The 27,985-nt window shown below is 39.5% G+C and overlaps 1 protein-coding gene across 1 annotated transcript; it reads right to left on the bottom strand.

Annotated features, from left to right (window-relative positions):
• Nucleotides 1–81: 81 nt before the first annotated feature.
• LOC146713840 (serine/threonine-protein kinase DCLK2-like) lies at nucleotides 82–27,985 on the bottom strand. Its single transcript, XM_085450312.1, has 16 exons — nucleotides 27,744–27,985; nucleotides 24,794–26,039; nucleotides 18,102–18,481; nucleotides 13,247–13,373; nucleotides 12,859–12,984; nucleotides 11,579–11,652; nucleotides 11,403–11,484; nucleotides 10,749–10,854; nucleotides 10,184–10,241; nucleotides 9,976–10,095; nucleotides 9,577–9,723; nucleotides 8,508–8,641; nucleotides 7,411–7,488; nucleotides 7,150–7,246; nucleotides 6,699–6,779; nucleotides 82–6,575 (listed from the first exon to the last, which is right to left on the bottom strand). The coding sequence occupies exons 2-16, from the start codon at nucleotides 25,227–25,229 to the stop codon at nucleotides 6,435–6,437; spliced, it is 2,187 nt and encodes a 728-aa protein (XP_085306438.1). The 5' UTR covers nucleotides 25,230–26,039; nucleotides 27,744–27,985; the 3' UTR covers nucleotides 82–6,434.

The raw sequence follows: 27,985 nt of genomic DNA, 5'->3' as shown, positions 1-27,985 counted from the left end.
CTTATTTGTGTTATGTTATCTATCCATGTCTCTATGTTTGTATGTATGTATCAGAAGTTTCCAAAAAACAGCACTTCAACATTGTATCATTGCATTAGTTTAATTTTCACAGTTGAATGCATTTGTTTCCTCAGTACAAATCAGGGTATACCCCCCTTCTTCTCCAGCTTAATATCAGCAAACATCCATGTTTCATATGAACACACATCACATTACAGATCATTATTAGCATTAACACATGTCTACAACATGTCGTTAAAACTCTTTTCTTCACTCCTCTCCTTCCACATCAAGCCAAGGCTAGTTTTCCTAAAAAGCACCTCAAGGTGAACTTATGGTTAATCTTCCACAGCTTTGAAGAAATTTGAGCTGCAAAGCAAGCCTTTTTTTTCTTGTTGAATTGTCCAGTTTGATTGTGTTAACAAATCGATTGTGTCTAAATTCGTAAATTAAAGATTTTTCATGCAAAATTCCTGTTATTAAATGATTTAAGACATTCTTTAGTAAATTGTACTGACCTTAAAGATCAACCTCAGACTCAGATTTCTTTTTGGAAAACCAGCCCAGTTTGGTTCAAAATCCTAACTTGTCTAGTGCATAAAAAAATAAAAATAAATAAAAAATAAAATCAGCTCCTGTCTATAATGAGGCATGATGTAAAATGATCACACACACTCAATCAATCACATCCCATAAAAACACAAAGGACCCAGTAATCACAGCCACCCGGGTCAAAGTGAAACTGAATCATCTGTTTCCAACTTTGCTCAAAACAGTTCAAAGTGTACTATTGACATAGTAAAACCTTACAGCTCATGATCATCAGGGTTTTAATGTCAAAGTTTTTCATTTACAACCAAAAATAGAGATTTTTTTTCATTTGACAGCTACCTTTCTTTGGAGAATTGCAAATGCCATGGACCAAACATCTAAAACATGTAAAACCAGCCAAGCTGTATACAGTGATAATGACAACGATGTACTGACGTGCAAGAATGTTAAATTATTTGCTGGATGCTTGAAACACCCAAAGAAATCAGTAAATTTAAGGTCACACATCAGTTAGACTAATTGCAAGGATGTAAAGAATAAAAAAAAAAACAACAACCCAAAAAACCAATCAACTGACTTTGAAAACATAAAATTTATATTAAACTTTGCATGAGAAATTGTTTTCTTCCCAATAATTTGACTGCAAATTGTGTCCCAAAAGTCCTTGAGAAGATTTGGTAAACCATAATAAATTTGAAAACTAAAAGTAATAACAAAGGCAGGAAATGAAACTAAAGTAGATTTGTGAAAATGGTTGGCAGTTAAATTTGCACAATGGGTTCAAAGTCGACAACAGCAAAAACTAATAGATGCTGAAACGCATCAACACAAGTGAAACATCAAGTTTGGCTTCTTGTTGACGCGGGTGGCTGCAACAGTAGCAACAAAAAGGCTCTTCTTGGTTTGGTATGAAGTATAAAAAGGAAACAATTAAGACTACTGGGTTCATAGCAGGCATAGAAGGTCAAAGACCGAGCCGCTGACTGAGAGTTTGGCTGCCGCTGAAGGTCTTCATGAGTGTTCAATGTGAGAAGATATGTACGGCTAGCTTGTTAGCAACATTCTAAATACATCGTCGGTGCTACTGAATATAATACTGTCAGTGTTACCGTCAGCAGTTACTGAGTACATGACCGTGCCATTGTGATTTATAATACTGCAGGGCTGTAACAAAATGTCCAAACATTAAAACATATGACAGTAACTGGTGCTAATTTGGTGCTAATGATATAATGCCATTCAGAACACAATTAAATTGTTTTAATTCTGGGGCTTATTTAATTGTTTCACCTAAAAGAAAATGACCCCAACAATGTATCTGTCTGCAGCTATTGTTCTGCTGTACATCACAGGCCATTTAATTGTTTAAAGAAAACAGTCACGTATTCAAGGCTCTGCAAAAGTCCCTTTTCTAGACATTGAGGTGTTTAAGATTTTGAAACGTGAGTGTACCAGCAAGGTAAAGTGTGTTTTTTTTACTGTTTTTTTGTGCAGCATGCATTGGTTATTATCACACCAATCATTGGGTCGGGTCTTCTTAAACTGTTGCATATGACATTTTCTTTTTTCAACTTGTTCATGTTGCTGGAATTTGTTGTAGGTATTAGTTTATGCATATTTATGATTGTATTATTTATTAAAAGCTTGTTCAGTGGTTCCTGTAATTGCCTAGGTACAGTCAGGTAGCTGTAACTTTTTAATGTGTGAGATAAATAATTTTCTGCCCTTCAAAACAGTTTGTGAGCTCGAAGTTATTTCATTAGTCCCACTCATGAACACTTCAAATGCCCCTGCCAAACTCTCAATGAGCAGCTCCAGCCTAAGGTCAAGGCCATGGAAAGGTTATGCTAAGCTCAAAGGTCACGGTAAGGTCATAACACTGCATTAGGTCAATGCATTTACCCAGATGACGATTGACACTTGGTTTCAAGTTTTAAAGAAAGATGCAAACAGACTCAGAACTTACAAACCTCATACATTCCAGTTTTTCCACAGGACTTCAAACATTATGTCGTGGAAATCAACTACCCACGCACACAAACACACTTTTTTGTCGTTGTTTTTAAAAACAGGCATTCCTTCATTCTCACTGATGTATGATCAGTAATATCACAGACAGCATGATGGGTGTGTGGATGGAGCAATATGATTGGTGACACCTCACAGACGCATAACCACATGATGAAAGAGCTCTGTCAGTGTCCAGTCCTTCGTTGCTACCAAATCTATCAAGAACTTGACTTTAAGGTAAGAACTCTTACTTCACACCCTTCAGAAACTCCACTATTCTTTAAATTTAATAAGTATCTATTGAGAATGACAAAATGTTCCAATATCAATGTGGAAAATCATTTGTTTCATCCAAGAAACGCAGTCTCTTTGGGCAGCACAAGGTTTTTTCAGGGTGCTGACACCACATGTCTACAATGAGACTTTTTTTCTTTTTCATCGTCGTAGTATTTGTTCAGGCTGCTACTGTTTCCCTACTTCACAACTGACTCACACAGACAAACAGACAACAACAGACAGAGTGATATTTACATTATTTACAACAGATTTTATCCTCCGTAAACTGCTGTGAACCGAGGAGAGGCAGTAAGCTCGGGGACTAGACTCAAAGGTGACCTTTATCTCAGTCATACTGCAGGTAGAAACTTTAAAAGGTTGTTGAAATTGTTTTTGAAAATGTGACATTTTGAAGTCCCTCAGTTCATTTCAGATACAGTGCGAAGCCTGGGGGAATAGGTAAAGGGCAGAAGGCGAGTGAGACGACAGGACGTGTCCTTCAGAGGAACAAAAGGAGTCTTTGTACATAAGGCTCATTGTTTTTTGGCTTTCAGTGTTCAGAAAGTGGCTTGAAAAAACCTTCACTGAAAAATTCCAACTGGAAACTATGCTTTTAATTTAACTATTTATCAAAACCTTTAACTGCTTAATTTTACTTAATTTGTTTAATGACATATTTTAAATATTTGCTAACAATTTGAAGTGCTGTAGTTTAATATTTATTTAAACCTAGCATCCTATTTTAACAGTATATTTACTTTCTGTGCAGTACACAGTTATGTGAAAAAGAAACTAAGTGCACCGCATGATTTTTATCTTTTACAATCAATTTTAATCTTTCTCTGTATAACTTTATCACAGCTAAAGTTATCAGTCTCTCACACTGTCGTGCGGGAATTTTGGCTCACTCTTCTTTACAGCCGGAATCAAATGATTAGTTCATTACCAGGCCTCTGGAGAACTTTAAGATGTGTCAAGGAGGTGATTTAGTTATTAAAATCAGCTGTGTTGGATCAATGACACATCTAAAACCTGCAGGACACCGGCCCTTGAGGCCTGGAGTTGGACATCCCTGTCTTAGATCATCGAGGTTTATGTTTATGCACAGCTCTGTTAATGTCCTGTTAGAGGACCTCAATCAGGTAGAGGTCAGGAGTCATTGCAAGCCCTTGATTCTTTTGATTTTCCTGTTACATGACCCAATTTCAGCCAAGCGTTTGTTGTAAAAAAGATGGCCTCAAATTTTACTCTAGAATACTTTGATTACAGAGGAGTTCATGGTCAACTCAATGCACGCAAACCATACTTGTTCAGGCTTTTCTGGTTATACTATAAACCTCAATGTTTGTGTGTAAATTTTCATTTGTTTAATCTACACACAAACTTGGTGTACATGCATTAACGTAAGATTCCATACAGAATACACTCGCAAAATGTGAACTTTGGACAGAGAATCTTTTCTTTTTTTACAGTCTTTTTCCAGCTGATGAAGTATCCTATGTTTAGATTTGCCAGTATCTCGCAGTAGGAAAAGTCAATTTCCCAAAATCCAGACAAATTCTGAGTGCTTCAAAACCAAAGCAAACACAACGAGCCTTCATGTGTGGCTATCATAAATATCAAACTTCTAGGGACTTTAACTTGTAAGAGAAAGCAATTAACCAGCAGTGTAAACAGGCACAGTACTCAATCACCTCCCCAGTTTGCAGGTGCAAGTAGAAGAAATGAGAGACGTCCTTCGGGCCAGCAGAAGGAGGGCTGGAGGGCAAAGGCAGAAGAAATGCGACGTTTCCCGGAATAAATGGAAGACATCCTGGTTGCCTAGCAGCAGGGACTACAGAAACGATAACCTCTAAACCAGAGGGAGCATTTGAAAATGAGTCAGGTGTTCATATCTTAATGAAAGTGGTTGACGCCTTTTTACAGCCGTCCAATCAGTTTTTCCAGTGTCATTCAGATAAGAGGTAAGAGCCATTTACAAGAAATGGTAATACAGTCCAATCAGACTCTGGATCATAAAACAAGATGAGTTGAATAGCACCTTCATGGTGTCCCGACATCGATATAGTGTGCGTCCTTCAAGTAGCCGGGCATTGTGTCTCACAACAAAATGGGCATTTAATAGCATTCTAATAGAGCTCATCAGCAGCAGAGACGTGTCTTGTAAAAGTCTTCAGTAGTTTTAATGGCACAGACCAAAGGTGGGATGGTGTTCACAGGATAGACAAATAGTAGAGAAACTGGTTTGTGCAACAAACTCCCATTGTTGCAGACTTGTGCAGCTTCCAGTAGAAATAAAGAAGAAAAAACATACAAAAAAACCCCAAACAGTACATCCATCCAACCAAGGGAAGCAAAATGACTCCAGAGTAAAAGTAAGGGAACACGACTGCTTCCAGCAAATCAAAATAGTGAACAACTGTTCTAGACACTAAACTAAGTTTGGGGACACTTACTTGGTTGGTTTGAGATGACACAGGTTGTATTCTAAATCATGTAAGAAGGGAAGTGTTGGGTTTTCACTTGATCTAAGGAAACTTATTATTTCCACTAACTTACATATTTGGTTTTCCAGATGGTATAGGATGGGCCACATTTGCTTGTTTTCCTGTCCTCCTCCTCCTCCTTTCCTTTCTTCAGTCAATTTATAGAAAACAATCTGCATTCTTGACTGGACTTTTTGGATTCCACTTGGTGAATAAAGAATGTCTCCATGACCCGATAGGGGATATGTTCTAGACCTGAGAGAACCTGTTTGTTGGTGATATGTTTGGGGTAGATTAGAAAGAATGTATTTTGATGACGAAGATTAAACTGAACATACTTTAAATCACATTCAATTTACTTTTTTCGGTTCTTGGCCAGGGGAGCCAGAGAGACCATATTTAAGGAACTTGTTGGGTTTCCAGACTAATGTTTGCTTTCTAATTAGCAAAGTAAAGTTTGTAAAGTAAAGCAAAGTAAAGATTCAATCACATTTCTGATTAAAGAATGTATAGTATCGTGTTCGATTCAAGCAGATGACGGGTGACTGACAGGACTTGCTGACTTGCACAGGGAGAAATTGGATTAATTCCACATCACAAGAGAGGGAAATTGTTTTATACCTCACAACCAAAATGGGAATATTTGTGGAAGAAAACTGAACCAAATCATTTTGTTTCACAAAGCATGATGGGACTGGTTTCATGTCAAGTAGATTGAACTAGATTGGTTTTAAATGGTGGGACCTCTTTTCGGTCTTTAGAAGAATGAACATGTCCAAGAGAAAGAGGTGTAGAAACTTCTTCAAGTCCGATATGTTCTGTTCAGTTTCCTGAAGATGAAATTAAATAAAAGCCAAGAGGAAGTGATTGGTTTGATTTTAAATGGAAATGAGAGAAAGCTAGAATTCAAAGGAGAGTTGTTGGCTTCTAGAAGTTAAAACTCATTTAACTAAGGTGACATGATGTCATGTAACAGGTTCTAGACCAGATTAAAGGGAACCGATCTGGTCTGGGAATTAATGAGACGTTCAGATATAAAGAAACTTTCTGGGTTTCCAGTGGACCAAACAAAGACTGTTCTGTTCTTCCATTCAATAAGGGGGATGTGTTTTAGACCAGAGGTGAGGGAACTTGCTTGGTTTCAAGTATTGGGGATTCTTCTGGTTCCTCTGGTTCCTCTGTTTCCAATGTGTCTCCACTGTTCTGCTCTTCAGCGCTGCTCACAGTGTTGGATTCTATAGGAGCCTCATCCTAGACAAACACACCATATTTTACTATGAAAATGAAAATAAGCATTGAGTATCGATGACCACCAAGTTAATAATTACTGTATTATTGCAGTATTGATGAGATTACATGTCTGAGTGCCCTTACCGTCACCCAGGGGTGCGACAGGACCTCCTCGGCAGTGAAACGGGCATCCACATTCACTTGCAGCATCTGACTTATCAGCATCTGAGGACCAGATCATGCAACAGTTACCAGTCTGCAGTACACCGTACCAATGTGCTGCTTACTAGGTCACACTGCTGTATTTCATGCTATGTGCCTTTGCTTTATATGGTTTCTCTTTTCACTTTGTCCTGCTGAATAGCCTCTAATTTTGAGATGGTTAAAATTCAGTTTTGTGCTTCCTAAACCCACTAAATAAGAGATCAAACCACTGAAACTTCATAAAAACTGGAAAAACATTAACTCAAAAACCATCTTAGCAAAATGCAGGGCTTTAGTCAATGGTGAAGCCACAAGATAATCATGTTTGTTCTTGAGCTGATGTCGGATACCAAACAATGTATTTACTGTTTGCAAACTTCATGAATGGTACCTTTGCTGGAAGACTGATGGTGTCCCAGTCTGGAGACGGAAACTCCAGCTTCCCTCTGAGGATCTGATCAAACAGCTCCTCCTGAATATTATTCTCACTGAGGAAGAGCAAGAATCAGGAAAAGCTGTTTATTAACGTAACCAAAATGATGGTAGGTCACATGATACCAAAGCAATACAAAAGACAAGACTGCGTTAATACAACAAATGAAACAATTAACACATGCACGACTGGATAAACAACAACTTTATGCTAACTCACCTTCTGAAAGGAGGAAATCCACACAGCAGGATGTAGGTGATCACGCCTGCCGCCCAGATGTCCACCTTTAGACCATAACTGCACACATACACAAACAAAACAGTGTAATATAAGAGACGGTCAACTATAAATAAACGTTTATAAGAAAAGGTAAGAAGTTTTTTTCTTTACAAGCAAAAAATAAAAGAAATATATATTGATACATTTCTGACTTAAGTTATACTACATGTTGTAAACAATATTTTTTTTTATAGCAACAGGATACAAAGCAATTATTCTGGAGGTCAATTTTTTTCAAAGACTTATTACATTAACTGTCACTAAATTTAAATATTTATATTTATTTAACATTCATATATATTTTAATAAAGTGAAATTTTGGTCTTTTCATTTGAATAATTCTTTTAAATTGAAGTTTTTTCATTCATTTAATTCATTCATTATCCATTTAAAATTAAAGCTTTAGAATCAGACAACAATGCATCATATGTAATGTACATATATATAAAACCACCAAATATATTACATTTATTCAGACCACCACCAAATGTAAGGTATATGTCACAGCTGCCCTAAATTCACAGTATTTGTAATTAATTTTTACATTTCTATAATGGTTACTCCACCAGTATGTTCAAACTCTTTAATCAAAGTGATTAATTGCTAAAAATAATGTTGTCACCCTGTGTATTTTCAAATTTACTGTTTTATAAAACAGTTGGAAAAAAAGTAATGCACAACTTTTGAATGAAGATGACAAATTAATGGGTTTTAGAGCTATTTATTTTAGTTTATTTTATTCTGCTAAGCAAAAAACATATTGCATTGTATCAAGAGCCAGCCTTTGACCAAGTCTGTACTGACAATTTTAAATTGGTTATTTATTATTTGGATCTGCTATTTTACATTTTTTATGAATGCAGCTGTAGAAATGAGACAGAAAACAGGTCTTTAAATGTGCTCTTCATGTGCACAGCTTAATTTGCAGTATTTTTCTGCAGACCTAACAATCTAATATTCCTGCTTTCAACCATCTGTCCCAATCGACTTCAGAAAAGGAGATTAGCATAAATTTGGGGTTTTGTGACCTCCCTTACCCGGTCTCAGCGATGATCTCCGGGGCGACGTATGTCGGCGTGCCACAAACAGTGTACAGTGGTCCTTCCACCACTGTCGCCAAACCAAAATCCCCCAGCTTCAATGACTTAGTGCCATCTGGATATTCACAAACCTGCGGGATACAAATACATGAAATCTTCCCAAGGTGTACACAAAGACTGCAATCAGAGGAGGTAAACAGCTCCACAGGCTTATTTTACGAACCTGATAATCATGTTTCCAAATAAATCAGGAAGTCAACAGAAGTAATAATTACTCAGCATAATATATAAGTATAAGATACCTTTATTAGTCCCACGAGTAGGAAAATCATCAACCTATAGTTAAAACAATACAGCTTTTTTAAAAGAATGACCTAAAAGAAGTATTGTAAATAAATTACTTACAAGGTATACACTATATATTACCTTCAATTTATGTTCAAAGTATTCAAAAAAGTAAAAAATTACTCATTAAAACGTGTCATGAACTTACACTGTTCTTAAGTTAAAGTTTGCCTTACTTACGTTAGGTAATCATTTTTAATGGTAAATGGCCTGTATTTGTATAGCGCTTTACTAGTCCCTAAGGACCCCAAAGCGCTTTACACTACATCCAGTCATCCACCCATTCACACACACATTCACACACTGGTGATGGCAAGCTACATTGTAGCCACAGCCGCCCTGGGGCGCACTGACAGAGGCTGCCGGACACTGGCGCCACGGGGCCCTCTGACCACCACCAGTAAGCAACGGGTGAAGTGTCTTGCCCAAGGACACAATGACTGAGACTGTCCAAGCCGGGGCTCGAACCGGCAACCTTCTGATTACAAGGTGAACTCCCAACTCTTGAGCCACGATCGCCCCAAAAACACATTAAAATTGTAAATGTAAAATAAACAATGAAGAGGTGCATAGTTTGTAGACTACAGTTTATATGATTTAAAATTCAAGAAACTGTTAAAATAAAAGCTTCACAATTGTTTTTTCATCTTTTCTGAATTTAAAAAACGTAACTGCAAAATAAAATTCAAGTATTGTGAACACAATGTGTGCATGTTCGTACCAGCAGGTTCTCTGGTTTGATGTCTCGGTGTACGATGTTCATTCGGTGCAGGTACTTGATGGCTCCGGCCAGGTTGAACACCATGGCGCTGGCGTCTCGCTCGCTGTACTTTGTAGAGGAAGTGATGGCGTCGAACAGATCTCCACCCTGAACAAACAAAGGCATGAAAATAATACATTTGTTGTGTTTCATAAAAAGAATAAGAGCACTGGAGTGTTAGCAACTTTTGTGGTGATTGAAAAGTTCTTCGGTTTCTTTATTTTTCTACATGAAAAACAGAGGCAGCAACAGAAGCTGAAACCTGAAAAACATTCAGTTCATAGTTTTTGCTTCAATAAGCAGCTGAAAGTTCCCAATGTAATAACACTTTCTGGAGAAAACAGGAAGAAGAGGCGAAACCTTGACGAGCTCCATGACCAGGAACAGCTGAGTGGGCGTTTCGTCCACCTCGATTAACTGGATGATGCTCGGATGTCGAACCCTCCTCAGGACCGCCACTTCATTTTCTATCAGGTGCTCCTGTTTACACACACAGAGGTTTGGTGTCTTCATCATTTCAGAGGACTTTACATAAACTCAGGATTAGTCAGAGATCAGTGAGTCTTACCTTCCCACAGCAACGAGCTTTGTCTATGATCTTCAGAGCATACTCCTGTCCTGTTGACCTGTCAGTCAAACAAAGATAAAATATTACAGATTCACACACCTCCTGAATCCCAGTGTTGAGCTACTGCACTCAGAGGGCCACACTGAGCCTGAGAATAATACACAAAATCTGTCTGTGTTTGTTTCTTTGACCACAAACTTCTCCAAGACCATCAGAAGTTCAGCAGCCAACCTTGGCACACAGGTATATCTTCGGTCCCTTGAGGTTCATCATGTTGCCTAGCAAACATTTAGCATTTCTGGACCTATAACACCTTATACCTTATAAAAGCATTGCAACGTTTTAATAATAACATCTAATTTATATCTACAAAACTTGAATTATGCATGATATGTCGTAACAGCATCATGTTACCTGGCAACTATCTAGCAAAGGGCTAACATGAGGCATTTTTTGCATATAAACTTCCCCTACCCCTTCTAGTTTTTGACTTTTCTCAGTGTGATTAAGTATATCAGTTTACAAACAGCAGGTGCATTCACTGAGTTATGTGATGGTTATTTACCTCTCCACGCACTCCTTCACCACAGCAAAGTTTCCGTCTCCGATCACCTTTCCAACCTTGTACTTCTCGTTGATGGTTGAGGAAGAAACTGTTCGATTGCCGTTCACTGTGAAAAGAAGACTTTTCAAATGTCACTGACTTCCTAAAGTCTGAACACACAACCTCTGAGTTAACCTGAAAGTTTCAGAGTTTGACAACTTCCTTCAAAGCATCACCTCAGAAAATCTGCTTTCAAACCCACAGAGTCACAGATGTGCTGTCATCCTTACCCCCTCCTAAGCCACTGAGCCTTTTCTCTGGGTTTTTATTTGGTCTTTTGACTTTCAAGCACTTGTGCGACCCTCAGAGTGCAAGCCAGGGAGCATGCACTGATGCCAGAGGCTCAATGCTTTCAGCCTGGCACTGGGCACACAGTGAGGTTCTCAGCCACCATGTGTACTTTTATCAAGAAGCTGTTTTTAAATAATTCACTTTGATATTCAGCCTATAGCCTCTCAGGTCTTTCAAACAGCCATCAAACTCACTCAACTTCTGTGTCATGTAGGAGCTTTTTTTTGTAAAGTTGGATCTGTTACCAAGAAGTTCACATTTCACGGTCACTGACTTCAGATATTACACTCACAAACTGCAGACTTGATTAAAAGATAAACACACCTTCACCTTCACCTTCAGCAGTGTCATCTGGCTGTTCAGCCTCTCCGTTTACATCAGTGGAGGAAGCACGACGAGGTGAGATCTGAAGACAAATGTAAGGATGAACCATTAGACATTTTCATTGCAAACAACAATTACAAATAGAAACAATCCATCAATCATCTGATCATTGTGACCTTGAGGCTGCGTCGAGTCCCGGGGCTGGTGGGGGATGGGCTGGACCTGGATGATTTTCCAGAGGTCTCATTAGCTGAAAGCAAGAAGGAAGTGATCTGATTGGTCAAAATAATTGTATACACATACCTGCATGAGTTTGAAGACAGTGATGAAGAAGTATGTGGTGGAAGAAACAGATGGTTAAGTGTGCTAAGAAATTATTCATGTACTTCATTCTTACTTGAGTGCCCATTTTCTGCAATTTAAACCTGGTCCCTTGTGAAAAAATGCCCACAATTCTACTCAGAGAACACTGACAGATGTTCATTATTCCATGTAAACAGGGACAGCCGTTTATCAGTTTAACCAGTTTGTGAAAATATTATGAAACGATCTTGCTTTGTAGCCCTTGATGTAACTAACTGAACCTATTGCAATACTAATCTAAATCCCTTTAAACCAGGGATAGGCCATGTGAGTCTTCCAGTGATATCTCTTTGTGACTATCAACACTGAATAAGACTTTTACCTACCACAGATGCATTAAATCGCTTCACTAAAAAGCAGCAGAAATCAATTACCACACATGCTTTGCCCAATTGTGGGTGCTGACACTGCACCAAGAGCTGGCACACAGTCTGCTGTGCAAATTTCACCGCTAATTTATTTATATTTTGCTGAATATTTTGCACTGAAATATGAATTTACTGTTAATCAGATCTTTGCTTTTTTGTTACGTTTTTTTCCTTTGCTCCTCCATGGCATGTTACACAAAGCGCTATGAGTGGAAAAGTGCTTTTTGAGGACACGCTGTACTGCGAGATGACATATGGCAATAAGTTTTTTTGGCTAACAGCTCTTTAGAATCACTTTGTTGGTGCAAAAATGTTATTTAATTTCTTTTAAAGTGTCTGAGATTTTTCAGAGATTCGAGTAAAGAGGCAGGAACAAGTGATGTGTTTTGCGTTTGTGTTTTGTTGCAGCAAAGTGTCTAAAGATACATTATTTTTACTACGTAAGCTGTTACCATATGTGTAGAAAACACTGGCTGATTATATGAGTTGTTAAAAAAAAAAAAAAAAAAAAGAATTTCGGTGCAAATTTTAATTTGAGTGAGAAAGCACTATGTGAATAAAGGGTTATAGTTCAGATGCCCAAGGCTGAGAAACAAGGACTTTTAGCAACACTTAGATGATAGAAGAACTGTGTATGTACTTTTTGTGACATCAACCTGACAAAAACTTCTTGTTATATCTTTCTACTGATAGTTATTAGCGGCGGTTTTCTTATTGCTTCATACCTGGACCAGGTGACTTTGTCCTGGGCGGACCTTTGGGTAGAGTCCTAGAGGAGGAGAAGCCGGAGCTGCTGGGGGTCTTGGTTGTTTTCTGAGGGGCAGATGAGCGAGAGACCTTGGTCCTGCACTCTGGAAAGAGAGAAAAGGGTCGTGTAAAACTGAGAGCTACACATTCTCTCAGTGGTTAACAGGATTGTGTTATGAGCAGGCTTTTGATGTTTTTCATATTTGTATTTGCACATGTAAACATGTAAATACAACTGAATAAACCCTCCCCCAATTTTGTGAGTCTTTGTTTTTCTTTTTACGATTCAAATAATTTGTTGTTTGCTAACAAAAAACAGAAAAACACTCTACAAACAATACAAAGATGGGTGTGCGTCTGTGTTACCATTCACAAAGGCCGGTGTTTTGCTGCTGTGTGTGAGCACAAAGTCGTCCTGAGCGTAGCGAAACTTCTCTGGACCGCAGGCCATAAACACATCGTCATCCCCGAAAAAATCCTGCAAACAGGTCAGCTGCACACACAAAGAGAAGCACACGCTGTGATTCATCAGATTTTAGGAAAAGCTGCAGCGGCATATGTGTGTTCAGAGTGTGTGTGTGTGTGTGTAGCAACACCAGACATGTGTGCATGTGTGTGTCTGTGAGAGAGCAACAGAGCAGATGACAGATGGGAAATTTTGAATCATGTTTACAGCTGGCAACGCTTCAATGGGCTCTGACACACACACACACACACACACACACACACACACACACACACACACACACACACACACACACAATGTGCTGTCTAAGGAACTGTTTTGAGGATTAAATAGAAATTGCACATCAAACTGTCCGAGATTCAGAGAGAGGGAGGAGCAAGAGAACAAAGAGTGGGAGAGGAAAAGATGCAGAAATGAAGGATGAACAAAGGTATAGGAACAGGTATAAAAGATGAGAGGTTTACAGTTAAGGCTCAGTCATCAAAGTGAAATTCATCCCCGTTTCCTCACACAAACGCTGAGACTGCTCACAGGGCTGGTTGGAATATGAATATGAAAAGATCCTCTCACATCCCAGTTTTTGACGCAAGTGATTGCTAGATTTTAATCAACCCACAGAGCCTCTCAGAGTGACTACAAACAAATTTGATTTTAGCTAATTAGCTCTTTAAGTTGTCCCAGTTTATTCATTAGTCACATTAAATCATTAAGTCCCGACTCGGCACTGTGAAGGATTCCTCTGTGGTATAGACAAGTTATTTTCCTCCCACAGTGGAGCTTCCTCCATTTCAGACTCTGGTCCGTGCTCTCAAAATGGCTCGCTATTGACCGACTGCACATATGATTGATTTAGTGAAAAAGGCAAATAGTCAAGTATTGAGAATTAGCTTATACTCATGGTCTCCGGTCATAGCTTCTAATGCTGGTGTGAAGAGGACAAAAATCTAAAACACAAAACCTTGGTGTTTCTTCAGGTTCAACAACGCAAGTGACCAATTACACTGTTGTGTGATGTGGAAGAAAACTGCACATCTCTACTCTATTTGTGTTAGGCTGAGGTCAGGGACGGGGTTAGGGTTCTGGGGTCAGAGTTTCCACATCACAAAACTATGATATCACAACAGTGTCATTGGTCACTTGTAATGTTGAAGCTGGACCAATATTGATTATGATTACCATGAGACATCTACAAAAAGAGGATATCAGACGACGCCTGCAATTACCAGGTTACCCTAGCAGCCAGTTTCTGTATCATATCAAGTATGGTGGACCACTCTCGAGCACGTGTCACGCATTTCATTCATTCATTAGTATTCCATGTTACTTTTTCCACTCATGACTTATTTGTATTTATTCTTATCAGTCACCAGTGTACACTGACAATATCCAGATGAAATAACTTAATATGAGCCAAACCAATACATTAGACTAATTTCTTCACTGTTAAGCTGCTTTCCACACTCAGACAGCAACTGATACAAAGTCATTTCAATGCTGTACGGTTGCCATGGGGACCACACTCCCCCTAACGGTTCCGGAACTGGACTGAACATTCTGTGTGTGTCTGTAGCAAGGGGCTGTTCCTAGATAGCTGGTTGCTACGGTAACCACACTGCAATGTCAAAGTATGTGAATGTGTGTATGTGAAACGGGATTTCTGTCCCACTCTTTAAAGAGGCTGTACAAACTGAAGGAACAGGGCAAGGACGCACGCACGCACGCACGCACGCACGCACGCACGCACGCACGCGCACACACACACACACACACACACACTCTCGCCTTGTTCCTGTGAGACTGACTAAATGAAATGAAGCAGTCTGAGGCAGAAAGAGAATAAAAGCCCTCATTACAATTCATGCCTTTCAAAATAAAAACATTCATTTACACAAAACTATTATTTGTTTTTTTTTTTGTTTCTGTCTGTTGATGTTGAAGTCAGCTGCATTTATTTTCAGATATAAAATACAGTATAAATACAGCAGAAAACACCAGCATGTTACTCAAGAGGTTGAAGAATTGTGTAAATAAAAAGTTCCTGCTGCTACAAGTCAGGGTTGGGCATTTCCACTACCTTATATATTTTCTATTTTCTATTACTGACAAAAATCATCCTCATTATTTTATCCTCTTACAGACAGACGACCATTTACACTCACATCTATGAGCAATTTAAAATCACAAATGAACCTAACACCACTAACTGTCTGCCATTGGACTGTTGGAGGAAGCTATGAGAGAGCCCATGTGAATATGAGGTGAACATGTGAACTCGACAGTACCAACCAACGTGCTATGTTGGTGAAGAGTTGGAGGAGGTAGGTGGGGAGAGAGAAGTCCGAGTATGTATTCCTGTTTTGTGCCAGGGCACCAAAACAAATATGAATGATAAACAAAATACTCATTCCAAGTTTTTTTAGGGTTTCATTAAATTGGTAATGCTGATTGGTGAATCCTGTTTGTGGATAGGTTAATTTTCTCTTTAAGTCTTTTATAATCTTTTCGTACTATAACTTTTCAAGTGTGATATCAGATTAATTTTTTTTAGTTCTTCTTATGAACTTTTGAAAAGGGTCAATGTTCATATATAAACTTTGCCCGGGGGAATGCTTTTAAAGTAAAAACAATGAGACTGTTAAGGAGGCAGATGCAATGGATACTTTTATTTTGAAGGAAGCATCTGCAGAATGTGTTTTTATTTTTCCCAAGGCAATGGTGCAGCTACATCTTAACAAACGGAGACAGTTTTGTGCCTTGTGTGTGTGTTTCTGAGGGTGAACTCAGTAGACTTATGTGTAAGTGTGTGAGTGTGTGTGTACAAGTCTGAGCTGCATTCACTACAACAAGCTTCTTTCAGTCACACCGGCGCCTCGACATGCTGTCTTTGCTTTTCTTCAGCTCTCCGTTATCAGTGTCACAGTTATCTGTAACTTCAAAGACAGAGCGCGTGCATGTGTGGGGTAAAAATAACCCTGCCGTGTGATGCGTTTAAATCCTTAACCCAATATGAGCTCACAAAAGCATTTTGAGGAGGATCAGCTCCTAGTCAGACTCTGTTCAAATTAACTTCAGCTGACTGCTGCAGTTCCAGGGCTTCAAACACATGTACTTATAAAGAGCAGAGAGTGCAGATTTAAACTTCAAGGAGACTACGCTAACCATCCGTACACTTTACACTGAAAATTGCACCTTAAATGAACTCTTTTATATATGATGAATCCCAAAATGAAACACATTCCTGGAGTAATTTTATAATGAAGTGCTGTAATTTGATTTCCGCAGTCAGCCCTCGTTCACTGGCCCTGTGTTGTCTGAGTGTGCGTCAGTTTAGAGCTCAGCGAAACGGCTGAAATTACTTTAACTGTGTGTCACAGTCAGGCTGTGAACATTACCCACAGTATGTCTAGTTCAACCCATTTGTTGCTGTCATTTTTTCTAATTAAACCGTAAATTGCTGCCAAAAAATAGAGAACTTCAGAAGAGAAGATATGACACTTAAAGAATGCTGAATAGAAATCAGTGGGAGAATTCTCCACTGCTAGAGACGACAGATGTCCTGCTCCTGAACTGGGAAATGCATGAGCCATGTGTTGTCACTCTAATGCAAGTTCATGGCAGTTCTAAGTAAAGATGATGGTAAGTGGCTTTCGGTATCTATAACCTGCATTAGCATATGATGAGTGCTTTAGTGGTAGGAAGCACAAATGTTGATGGATTCTAGCTTTAATAAGAGTTTTGTGATTGGTGGTTTCAGGATCTCATTCCTGCTTTTTGCAGATGATGCAGTTCTGTTGCCTTCAGCTCCCAAAGGGGAAGTTTTTAAGTGAGTGGGAACCGCAGATAAAAATCAGCACCTTAAAGTCTAAAGCCATGGTTCTCAGACAGAAAAGGGTGTGCCCAGAGGAGTGCCCACTCTGGGTGAAGAACAAGTTGTCGACCCAAGAGTTGGTGAATTCTGTGAGGTTGTCTGTTTATCAGACGATCTAAGCTCCTACATAGCCTAACGTGTAGCCATTAGGTCAGGGTGGATACCGCCAGTGGAAATAAGCTTTCTAGCAGCGTGTCTGGGCTCAGCCTTAGACACAGGGTGAAAAGTGTTTTCATGGAGGCAGCAGGCGACCATATGCTGCAAGTCTGAAATGTAGCAGCCCGAGTTTGAGTCAGAATCCCATCCCTTTGATGTGTGTCTTCACTCTCTCTCCCTGTACTCCCGTCCCCCCAAAAAATCATCTTCAGCTTTATTCTTCTAATTTCCATGAATAACTGGCTCTTATAAGGAAAAAATACAGTGGGCTAAATGAGTATAAATAGATGTCACTTTTGGTACATACACAAGATGAATCTGAAACACCTGCATTGACTCCATCAGACTAACATCGAACTGTAGAAGCACTTAATAGCTTAATAATTGATGGCACAGGATGCAGGAGTGAACTTTTCAGTCTAGAGGCAGGTGTAAATCATTACTTTGTGTTTCACTCATTAAGGATTTCCTCCTGAGCTTCCTCTAGGTGTAAGTGGGACTGAAAAGAAGTGAGCAGGCTCTCTTTAGTTCATGGATTTCTAAGTACGAGTACTTTATATGTCTATGATTATGCAGGACAGATGTGTTCTCCACTGAAGCTGCTAAAAGTCTGAACATACTGTGTAAGCGTCCATGTTTGCTGCTTTATCAATCCATGAAGTAGCTTCATGTTGCAGCTTTTTCAATGTTTGTGTCAAAGAACAAAACAGGAACACCAAAAGTTATCAAACCTGTTTCCCGTCCAGCGTGTAGAGCTTCTTTACTGCTCCAGAGTCCAGCTTGATGGCCTCGGTGATGTCCGCCAGCACCTGTTCGAAGGAGTGCGCCGTCTTCTTGTTCAGGAGAATCCTCACTGCCTTTCGAGGCTTCACGCCGCTGCGGATCACCGTCACCAACTTGGGTTTGATGAAGTCTTTGCTCTCTCTGCCCTCTCGACTTTCGGGGCGATCTTTGGGGACGGTCGTCGACACTCCTGTGGATGCCGTGGAGGCTCCACTTGACCTTGCTGTTCCAGGCCCAGCGCTGGCACCGGGCTTCCAGCTTGGGACGGAGATCTTGGTGTAGTCGACCTTCCGGTAAGGCTCGTTGGAGGCACAAATGTAGCACTCGCCTGAGCAGCAAGGCAGGGTGTGAGGAGGAAAAGTTACATTAAAAACAAATACTGCAAAGGTTTTACAGGAGAAACTTTTGACTAAAATTAACCAAAAACCATTAAAGCTCAATATCGTACACTGAAAAAAAAAGCATTAAATATCTCACATAGTTAACTTAAATATTAGGCTTTTATGAAATGTGTGTTCAAGGACACCAAATGCCACCAAAGACGGACGCTGTTTTAGCACGTTAATTGCAATTTCTATTTCTATTTTGTTGTGTGTTTTAACCGGGGTTAATAAAGCTATTAACTGTATCTTAATTTTCTAATGTATTTTTTATTTTAATTGTACATCAGTTTGCGACTTTGTGCCAATTAAAAGCACTTTACAAATGACCTTTACTTACATACAAAGTGTAGCAGTGGGCAATGGGCCCTGAAGTACACTTTGCAATATCAACAGCAGCATGGAGAAAGGCAGGCACGATTAATCAGCTGCCATGACTGCAGTCCTTAGGCTTTGAATTCACCACATTTAAATTATATTAAAAAAATCCTTCTGCTACATTTTGTTCACCCGGAACGCAGCCCTGTTCTTCATCCTGTGCCCACTTTTTTATATCTGCAGTTCATTTCCGTGTGTCTCAGAAGTATTTTGCTGCCTTCTGTCTTTTCCTTACTTGGATTTTTATTGCATGTTCTTGGCAGTTTTTTGCATAGTACTAATCCTTTCAAGTAAAAATTAAGTTATCGGTTCTTTAATAGACCATCATCACAAAGATTGTGACCATAACAAAGCAACAATATTCAAGCAACAACTTCGATAGAAACATTAAGCAAAGTGAACTGGCTCTAAAAGGCAGCCTTGAATACAGGAAGCTATGCTGTGTCATCTGTACCTGCTGGCTGTTGTCATGGACGCAGTTAAAAGGTGAAATAAGTGAGTGATGTACAGGAGGGCGTTCAGGGTCACAGGCTTATTCGAGAGCGCGGTAATACAAGCTTTGTGCGTGACAGTGGATGAAGAGAAGGTGACAGCAGATGTCAGATTCACTCCTCTCACTCTGTCTGATCTGCTGGAAAACCGAACAGCTCGTCACTCGTCAGAGCGTTCAAGCACCCAGGCAGGAAATATGGAAATGATGAGCATGCAGTGTTTCATATCGCAGCGCAGCTCCAATTAATCTGACTGCGATGAGTATGATAATAAAATGTAAAGTCAGACTGATAATCCAGTTTAGTTTCCACATAAGCTGTTATTCAAAAACAGCTTGTTTCACTTAGTGGTCATATTAGAATTAGTTATACTACCTTAACAGATGTACTAGCTATGAATAGAGCCTTATTTACATAAAGTGTTCCCTACAAAATAAAGACGTTACATTGCTATAGTTTGCAACCCAAATTAAGTAAAAAGACAGTTTAATCTATTTCTTGCAAATTTTTTGGCTGGTGGGAGGGGCTAAGAGTAGAGCTGCTATTACTACACATCAGACTGAGCTGGATGAGGTGGTGGCATCTCACTACAATGCCTCCGGGATGCTTCCTGGGAGTCTTACTGGCAGGAGGCTTCAGGGCAGACCCAGGACATGCCAGAGAGATTATGTCTCTCATCTCAGCTGGCCTGGGAATGCTGCAGTGTCTCTCCCAAGAAGAGCCGAAGGTGGTGGCTGGTCTCTGCTTACACTGCTGCCTCTGAAACCCAGTCAGTAACCAGCAGGAAATAAGCAGTGGAAACCTAAGAACGCCACCATTCAAACCCTTTTAATTCAAGGGGTTCTTTTTTTGTATTGTGTTTTTTTTTTTTAAACTACAGCTTCAACATGTTGAGATCTCCAAAATCTGCCAGGAGTGGTTAGAAAATGATCATATTATTAGGGGCAAATTATGGCTGACCTATTATTTAAAGACACACTATAATTACAAATTTTCTTCCACATCAATGATCTCATTGTCACATTAAAGGGGAAAAGAACCCATTATCATTTCACATAGACCAAGGTTTCATTTTCAGATTATCAGTCCAAAATCCAATATTTTAAATTTACAGTCCAAAAACATTCAGTTGGGGGGGGGGGGGGGGGGGGGATCATTTTAAAATTGACCATGCGTTTGAATGCGAGTCTCTGTGTTAGCCCTGCAACAGCCCGATGCACCCCGCCTCGAATTTCTCACCCCATCCCACAACCCAGAACTGGATAAGCAGAAGAAAATGGACAGATATACATCCATGATGTGGCCATCACTTCACTGCTTGTGCTTATAGTGCCTGCAAAACACATCACACCCTTCATGTCCAGGACTGCATGACAACTCTGAAGGTGTCCTGTAGAGCCTGGCACCAGGACATTAGTAGCAGATCGTTAAATTTGTGAGCTGGAGCCACCATAGATCATAGCTGCTGGTTTTGTTTTTAATGTTTTTCCTCATCAGCATCTGCATGAAAAGGAAATGCCTAAGATTCAAGAAACAAAAAATATTTGACATTTTGCTGATCAGAAACAACTAAACTATTAAAATAGATGTTCCCTTTGGCAATTTTAACTTTTATGGCACAGTTTTTGATGTATGTAAAGAAAGAAAAGGATGAACAATAAAGTTCTACCAATGATGACAAACAGTTTAATTCCTTTATTATCCTCTTACTTAGATTAGCGACTAATGTGCATGTGCCTAAATTTATTTGAGCTTTAAATCTGTCATCAGTTAAATCCATTGGGCTGTTTGTATAAAAAGTTTTTAAATATAAGATAAAATTATAAATTATACTAAGGCTCCAGCAGACTGCAGCTGATCACATGTACAACAGCCTCCAGCCACATATCCTGTTTTACCATATATGGTTAAAAATGGCTCACCTAACACTCCCCTCTCTCTTCGTCTTTATCTCACTACCTTTCCAACGTGCACACCTTTCACTCTCTTTTAAAATCAGACACACGCTTATCTGTGCCAGCAAGCCTCTAGTAAAATGCCCCTTTTTTCCTCCCTTTGTTTCATCCCCATTACATGTTGACACACACACTCTTTCTCTGCAGGTATTGTGTGTGTGACCTTGTCTCTCCACATGCAGGCTTTCACTTTGCAATTCAAACCAGATGGACAGGATTGCTGCAGGTATTCATTCAAATACCTCAGTGACTAAACACAGAAGCACCGTCTGTGTGTCGATACGACATTAGAGCTGAGACACCGGCACAGTCTCTGTTCAGGAGCTGTTTAATGTAAAGACGCGACAAACGGGAAATTTAATGAAGGGTACTTTTAATATTTCAGCTTTTAAGGTTAAGAAATTATCGCATTGATTAATTAACAAACATTTGCAGCTTATTTGTGGAGTTTGGGACAATTTTTTAAGCATTAGTTTCAAAATAAAAACTTTTCTGAAGCTATTGTCTTTATTATTTTTATTGTGTCCATTAAATTCACTTGACTCAAGGTTTTTTTGTCTATAAAAAGCTACAGATTGCACCTTCGTGGCTTTTTATAGACAAAAAATAGACCTTCACCCAGGAGACTGAGGTTTGAGCCCCCTTTTCCCTATTACTTTTAGACTTTTTTGTTTTGTTTCATTTTAATTAGGATTTAATAAAACAACATGCTTTACAAAATCTTATAATTTAAAAGCAATGGAAAAGGATTCAAATAAGATTAAAATCAAGAAGGTTTAAACACTTAAAACCATTTTTGTGTGATTATATTGTTAAAAATAGGGGAAAATTTTAAAAGTTCAAAGAAACTTCCTAGTGATTCATTAATGATGAAGCAAACCAGACTTCCTCAAGCACTGAAATGGTTTAGTTGGGTTTTCTAAAACATGCTTTGGATTAAAAATAATAATAATTTTATTACAACCATAAAACATGATGTATATGAGCTGATTGTTATGGCTGCTGCCAAGCCTAGAAAAACCTGAAAGGTTATGATATTTGAAATCTCTGTCACAGTACTTTTGAAATGCTAAACCAATAATTTTGACATTCAGCAGGACACACTCAGATCAATCATCCCAGTGCATTAGCTGCTTTCCAGCACAGCTAATCAGATAATCCATGTTTCCCCCTCTGTTACAGCTCAAATACTCAGTTAAGTTGTGAGCGATGACTTTTCCACTTCACACTCGCAGCTTTGAGCCGCTGTGGTCTGTTTGTCGTTGTTAAGTGCTTAAGAGCGATGCATCTGTCTTTTAGTAGATCTCCGGCTGAACAGCTTCCTGGCACTAACGCTCATCAGAGGACATTAAACCAGTCACTCATCAATATTGATGATAAGTGATGTTACTCAGCCACTGGTCTGTTTCTCACTAAATGACTTTAGGGCAACAGGATGAGCAGAGTGAGTGGACCTCGGAGTTGCTGTTAAATTATCCAGGAATATTGTTCGTGCGTATAAATTTTAGATGTGGAAGACTTATGAGCATTTATGAGATACATGCTTCTTTAGAAGATAAAGTACACTTGAAGTTTACAAGAGGATATTGGAGACAGGATATAACACATAATGATGGGTCATTAGATGACTGTGCACTGAATATGTGAAGGCATTAGTGGAACTGCTCAGTTTGGTCTTCTAGATATTATCTTTATTACTGTAATTACGTCACAATAATTTTGAGGGGTTAAAAAGTGCTTGAAAAATTCTGTCAAAAGTGGTAAAAACTTACATAGTTAAAAGGTTTTATACACAAGATGTTTCAAAATTGTTCTGTGTCTATAGCACCATTATAGCATATCAATAACATAGCCCGCACGAAACCCAACAGGAAGTCCATTTTTACGGCATTTGCACTAAGCTGAAGTTTTTCCATTTCAAGGCATTCTTTAGAATAGTCATTTGTCAAACATTGGCAAAAAACTGCAATGTTAATCCCATTGAAGATTTTGAGCTAATTATTCACATAATATATGGGCAGTCCAATCTAAACATCTAGGTGATGCTAAATGACGAAGCTGGTGGGCTTTCCCTGAACGGTCTGTTGGCAACAGCAAAAAACAAACAAACAAAAAACCCACAACTGTAATTGTTGGATATTCTGTAATGTCACACGTTGGGCAAAACAATTGATGGATGTATGTGTGCAACAGCCAGTTATCCATCCTGGGCTTAAAATATCCACAGGAAGCAGGTAGACCTATCAAAGGTGTGTGATCCCAATCATCACTGCCGGCAGTTTCAATTAACTGGATATCAGTTTAAAAGAGAAAGGAGTGTGACTAGATGGTGGGAAGGTATCATTTTCAATAAAATGTTAAAAAACACAATTATCCTTTGCTTCAACTTTAATGAGCTATGCGTTTACTGGTGGGTTCAGTTATCCCACATACATACAGTGTCACCATGGACAAAATCTATGGTAGAGATGATGGGATACGTCCCTAAGATACCTAAGTACCTTAAATTGCTCCCACCAAAATTTAACCAACACATATGCACTTATTTATTAATCACAAGCTTTACTTGGAGTCTCCAGCTTAAAATCTTCAATAGGATTAACACTGCTGTAAATCTGCATGTGCATAAAAACTACACAGGGACAACTTCACCAAATTACAGGATATATAGTGTCAGGGGTCGATTCAGTAGTGGACAACATGATACTTTTTATACAGAAACAGCTGTACACCTCAGACAGGTCCTGGGTTATTTCCCCAATGAATATTAAAACCGATATACCCTTGAGTATTACTGTATTGATTATGTACTTATCAGTCTGCTGTTGATGTACACAGAAATAAATAATTCAAGCATGTTTGGATAACAAAAGCCAAGAGGGAGCCGAGAGGAAGGAAACATGAGGAAGTTTAAACAAGACAGGCCACTTGATTGATCTGTGGTGAGAGTAATCAACTGAAGTCTGCACAAAATTATGACTCAGTGACAAATGACTACTGTATATTTATTTTAAGGATATGCAACATTTGCAGACAAAACAAAGATTCAATAGTCAGCAAGACCACTGCTAATATAAAGCACCTGACATCAAAAATCTGACAAAGGGAACAAGTGTGTAGGTGGTCAACTAGGAATGGAAATGGCTGTAGACCAATTTTGACTAATTTTATGATGACAAATGATCCAGGAGATCAGATGCTTTCGACAAAGACATTATTGATGAGTATTGGCAGAGTAAATAGGGATCAAATTAAAGAATGCCCTAACCACAATCCAGATAATAGTCTTAAAATATTCGTACTAACCACAGTAAGTGTGCACCCATAGCCTACTAAAGCGTGACATTTTCTACCTCAGCTGGGCATTTTTGCTCATTGCCTAAAGGTTTGTGATTGACAAGTTGTTAGAAAATGAAAACCAAGCTGCCAGTCTTACCTTCCACCAGCTCATCCATACTGGTGATCTTCTTGCTGCCATCTATAGTGTAGATCACCCGCACTCCTTGAGGCAGATGCAGGTTATCCGCCAACGAGCGTGTGAGCTCCATTAGCAGAGCGTCGTACGATCTGAACCGGTCACTAGAAACAGCGTACACCAGGCCCTTAAAGTACCGGTCTCCGTTGCGATAAAACCGGACCTTTTTGGCTCGTTTCTCCGAGGTGAGCGCCTGCAGGGTGCGGGTCCGGTAGTAGCTGCAGTTGGCGCTGTGAGCAGGACTAGGGACCAGGCTGCTGCCCCTGGAGCTCGGGCCAGACCCTCCACCACCAGCACTGCTGGTGGAATCATCTCTCTTGGCCCGGGTGGAGCGTCCTCGCCGAACCTTGTCACGTTCGTCAAAATGCTCCAACTCGAGGGTCTTACTCAGAGACATGGCGGATAACAGTCCAGTAACATTCAACGAAATCCGTGCTAGAAAAGAATCATCCTTCAAACAGCAGGAAAAAGTTTATCCAAGCTATGTAGTCCAGATCTTGCTCACGTATAGATAATGTGATAAGTAATCCCTAAAAAATGTGTTATAACTTGGAGACTTCCTTCCAGTAGATAGATTCTCATAGACCAGCTGTAGTCCTAAGACTTCTAAGATGATCTGTAGTCCAGTTGGCCTGAACGAAGAACCAGCACTGTGGCAATCAGACCAGTCATGGTTCATTTAAATCAACTGAAATCTTCATAATCCAGGTGAAATCCCCAAAACTACATCAGGTCACTTTGATGTAAATCCAGCTTAAGTCAGAACTCAAAAATATCCTTTATCCAATTTAAAAATCCTTAAAAATCATGTATTATGTTCATGCTCTAATCCGTGATGTCCACTGGTCAATAAGTTTGGGGTTGTAACTGTAAGGTTTTTGTTTCACCTTATTTTTAGCAAATTCAATGTGAATATGAAGGCAAGTCTGATCCTTGAATTACAGATTTTTCCCACCAAGGCTAAACCTCCACTTGATTATCTGTCTGTCCTCACAGTCACCTACCTGCAGTGTCAGGAACGCAGCTGTAACATCAGTGATCTGGCTTTGAACTCAGTACTTTGAATGAACAGACCTTAGACAACCCATTCAATCGACTCCAGGTTTAGATCTGGGCCAGTGCCTCGAAGTCCCTCTAATCCTGCTTGATTTGGGATTTATGTCTCATTCACAATTTCTCTTCTAGTGTCCTCACCATCCCTCCGTCACTGGGGAAAAAAAGAAGAAATGACAATCACATGGTTTTACTGACAAGACAGAAGTCACCATCATCTCGAGAACAGCCTCCAACTCTATACCAGTGCAGACATAGAGCAGGAATTCATTTTTAAAAAGGTCATTTTGTATAAAACCATGTAATTAAGAGTCGGTATTGCTTGCACATAGTTTGCTTTTATTTAATTATTCAATATTTTATAAACAAAAATAATTTTTAATTTTGATTAAATTAAACCAGTGTTAAAAAAAAACTTTAAAAGTTAGATTTTACAACATTTTTAAATTATTTAGAAAGCACCAAAAACCATGTGAGGAAACAGCTATGACTTTTCCTGTCATGTCTGATACTGAAATTTTTTAGGGCTGAGCTGTCATCTCACAGAGTACCGCGTCAAACCACCCCCAAAAATCCAGTGGGCATCCAAACTGCCCTGAGTCAAACATGACACCTAAAAGCATCATGCAAGTTAACATTTGCACAGTTTTGTCACTCTCTCTTCGCTGACTTGCTTTAGTAGTTAGAAGAGCTCAGAGAGTTTTTAAACAAAAAACATAGAAATATTAGATTAATGAGAGGTCGTCCTTCAACAAACCAATATAAGATTAAATACATAGTAGAACAGAACTCTGGGAAAACACTGGCTCATCTTGGACTCATTCCTGGTTCACATATGTCAGGATGCACAGAGCAGATGCGGAGGGCAGGAAGTCAAACACAGGAGACATTTTAAAAACAAAAGACCTGAAGCTTTTTAAGGCATGAACACTAAATGCTCCACCCCTGAAACACCTGTAATGTCAATCTGTGAAAAAGATAGAACCAAGACTTGATATCGAGGGAAAAAAAGTTGACTAAACCTTTTTTCCCCTCGATATCAAGTCTTGGATGGAATATTGTGGCAACATCTGAGACTCACAGCCTGCTGGGCTTCATTCGATCACAACCATTTAAATTAGCTATCAATCCCAAACCATATTTAAAATGAATACATGTGTTTGTTTTCTTCATGCAATAATAAAATAAATATTCCTTGTCCTGAAAGAGTCACTGGTCCACAACAGTACCTGAAAACGTCAGCATCTGTCGGTCTACAGTGCAGTTTTTGCCATTGTGCCACAAACACTGTTGACTGGGGTAATTCTAGCACTGTGTCCACTATGTTTGCAGGGTCTGTCAGAGGCACGCACCCGTGAAATTTCCAACTGCCCATAAACTTTCTGGCAAAAATGCTGCCACCTTGTGGTGATGGTCTTTATTGCATTTTGCAGTGCGTTTACAAAAAGTACCTGGCCTGGAGCTGGCCCGAGCAGAATGGGCTTCTATTGAAGATCATTAAGACCCCGCCCCCCACGATAAATTGCACATGCACATCAGGACTGATAGGCATCATACAGTCAATGTGTTCAAATGTGTGACATAAATTTGGCTGCACAGCCACTGTGGGAGAATTGCATCGATTTCCAGTGTTATTAGATTTAGCTTAAGCCCAATGAGAAATAAAACCCTGCAGATGAAATGCTTATAATACCCGTGCTCTCTCTCTCTCTCTCTCTCCCTCCCTCTCTCTCTCTCTCTCTCTCTCTCTCTATCTGATAACAGAATTGACTTTATCCATCTATCCGCCCTAACACTGCTAAGCTGGCTGACAGCGTCATTCAAACACACACACGTACACTGAAAGGGAGGCACCTACCAATAATGCTGTGGAACCGGTTTGTTGCTATGGAGCGTTTCTCCTCTTTCCCCTCCTCGGTGCTCTGGTTACGGTCTGCTCCGGGGGCTCCCGGCGGGCTGAACCACTCTAACCGAGCTGTTCCGGGTCCGTCCGCTGACCTGGGATACAGGGATGCAGGAGGGAGGCTACACCGGTGGACCGGGATGCACCGAGTCAGGCAGCATGGCCGCTGCTGCAGACAGACACCGGCTGAGGCTCAC

This window comes from Copadichromis virginalis, linkage group LG3 (assembly GCF_057382275.1).
Source record: "Copadichromis virginalis isolate Kocher_CV1m ecotype Utaka linkage group LG3, C_Virginalis_male_GT1.1, whole genome shotgun sequence".
Taxonomy (NCBI): domain Eukaryota; kingdom Metazoa; phylum Chordata; class Actinopteri; order Cichliformes; family Cichlidae; genus Copadichromis; species Copadichromis virginalis.
Note: the sequence above shows the minus strand (reverse complement) of the source record. Positions and strands in the feature narration are given on the sequence as shown.

Excerpts from the sequence above, each read along its gene's own strand:
- LOC146713840 (XM_085450312.1), bottom strand. The coding sequence starts at position 25,229 with ATGTCTCTGAGTAAGACCCTCGAGTTGGAGCATTTTGACGAACGTGAC. Across the intron at positions 7,247-7,410 it reads GGATTTCCTCCTTTCAGAAG|TGAGAATAATATTCAGGAGG; the intron begins GTGAGTTAGCAT and ends GCTCTTCCTCAG. Across the intron at positions 6,576-6,698 it reads TGTCGCACCCCTGGGTGACG|GATGAGGCTCCTATAGAATC; the intron begins GTAAGGGCACTC and ends GTGTTTGTCTAG.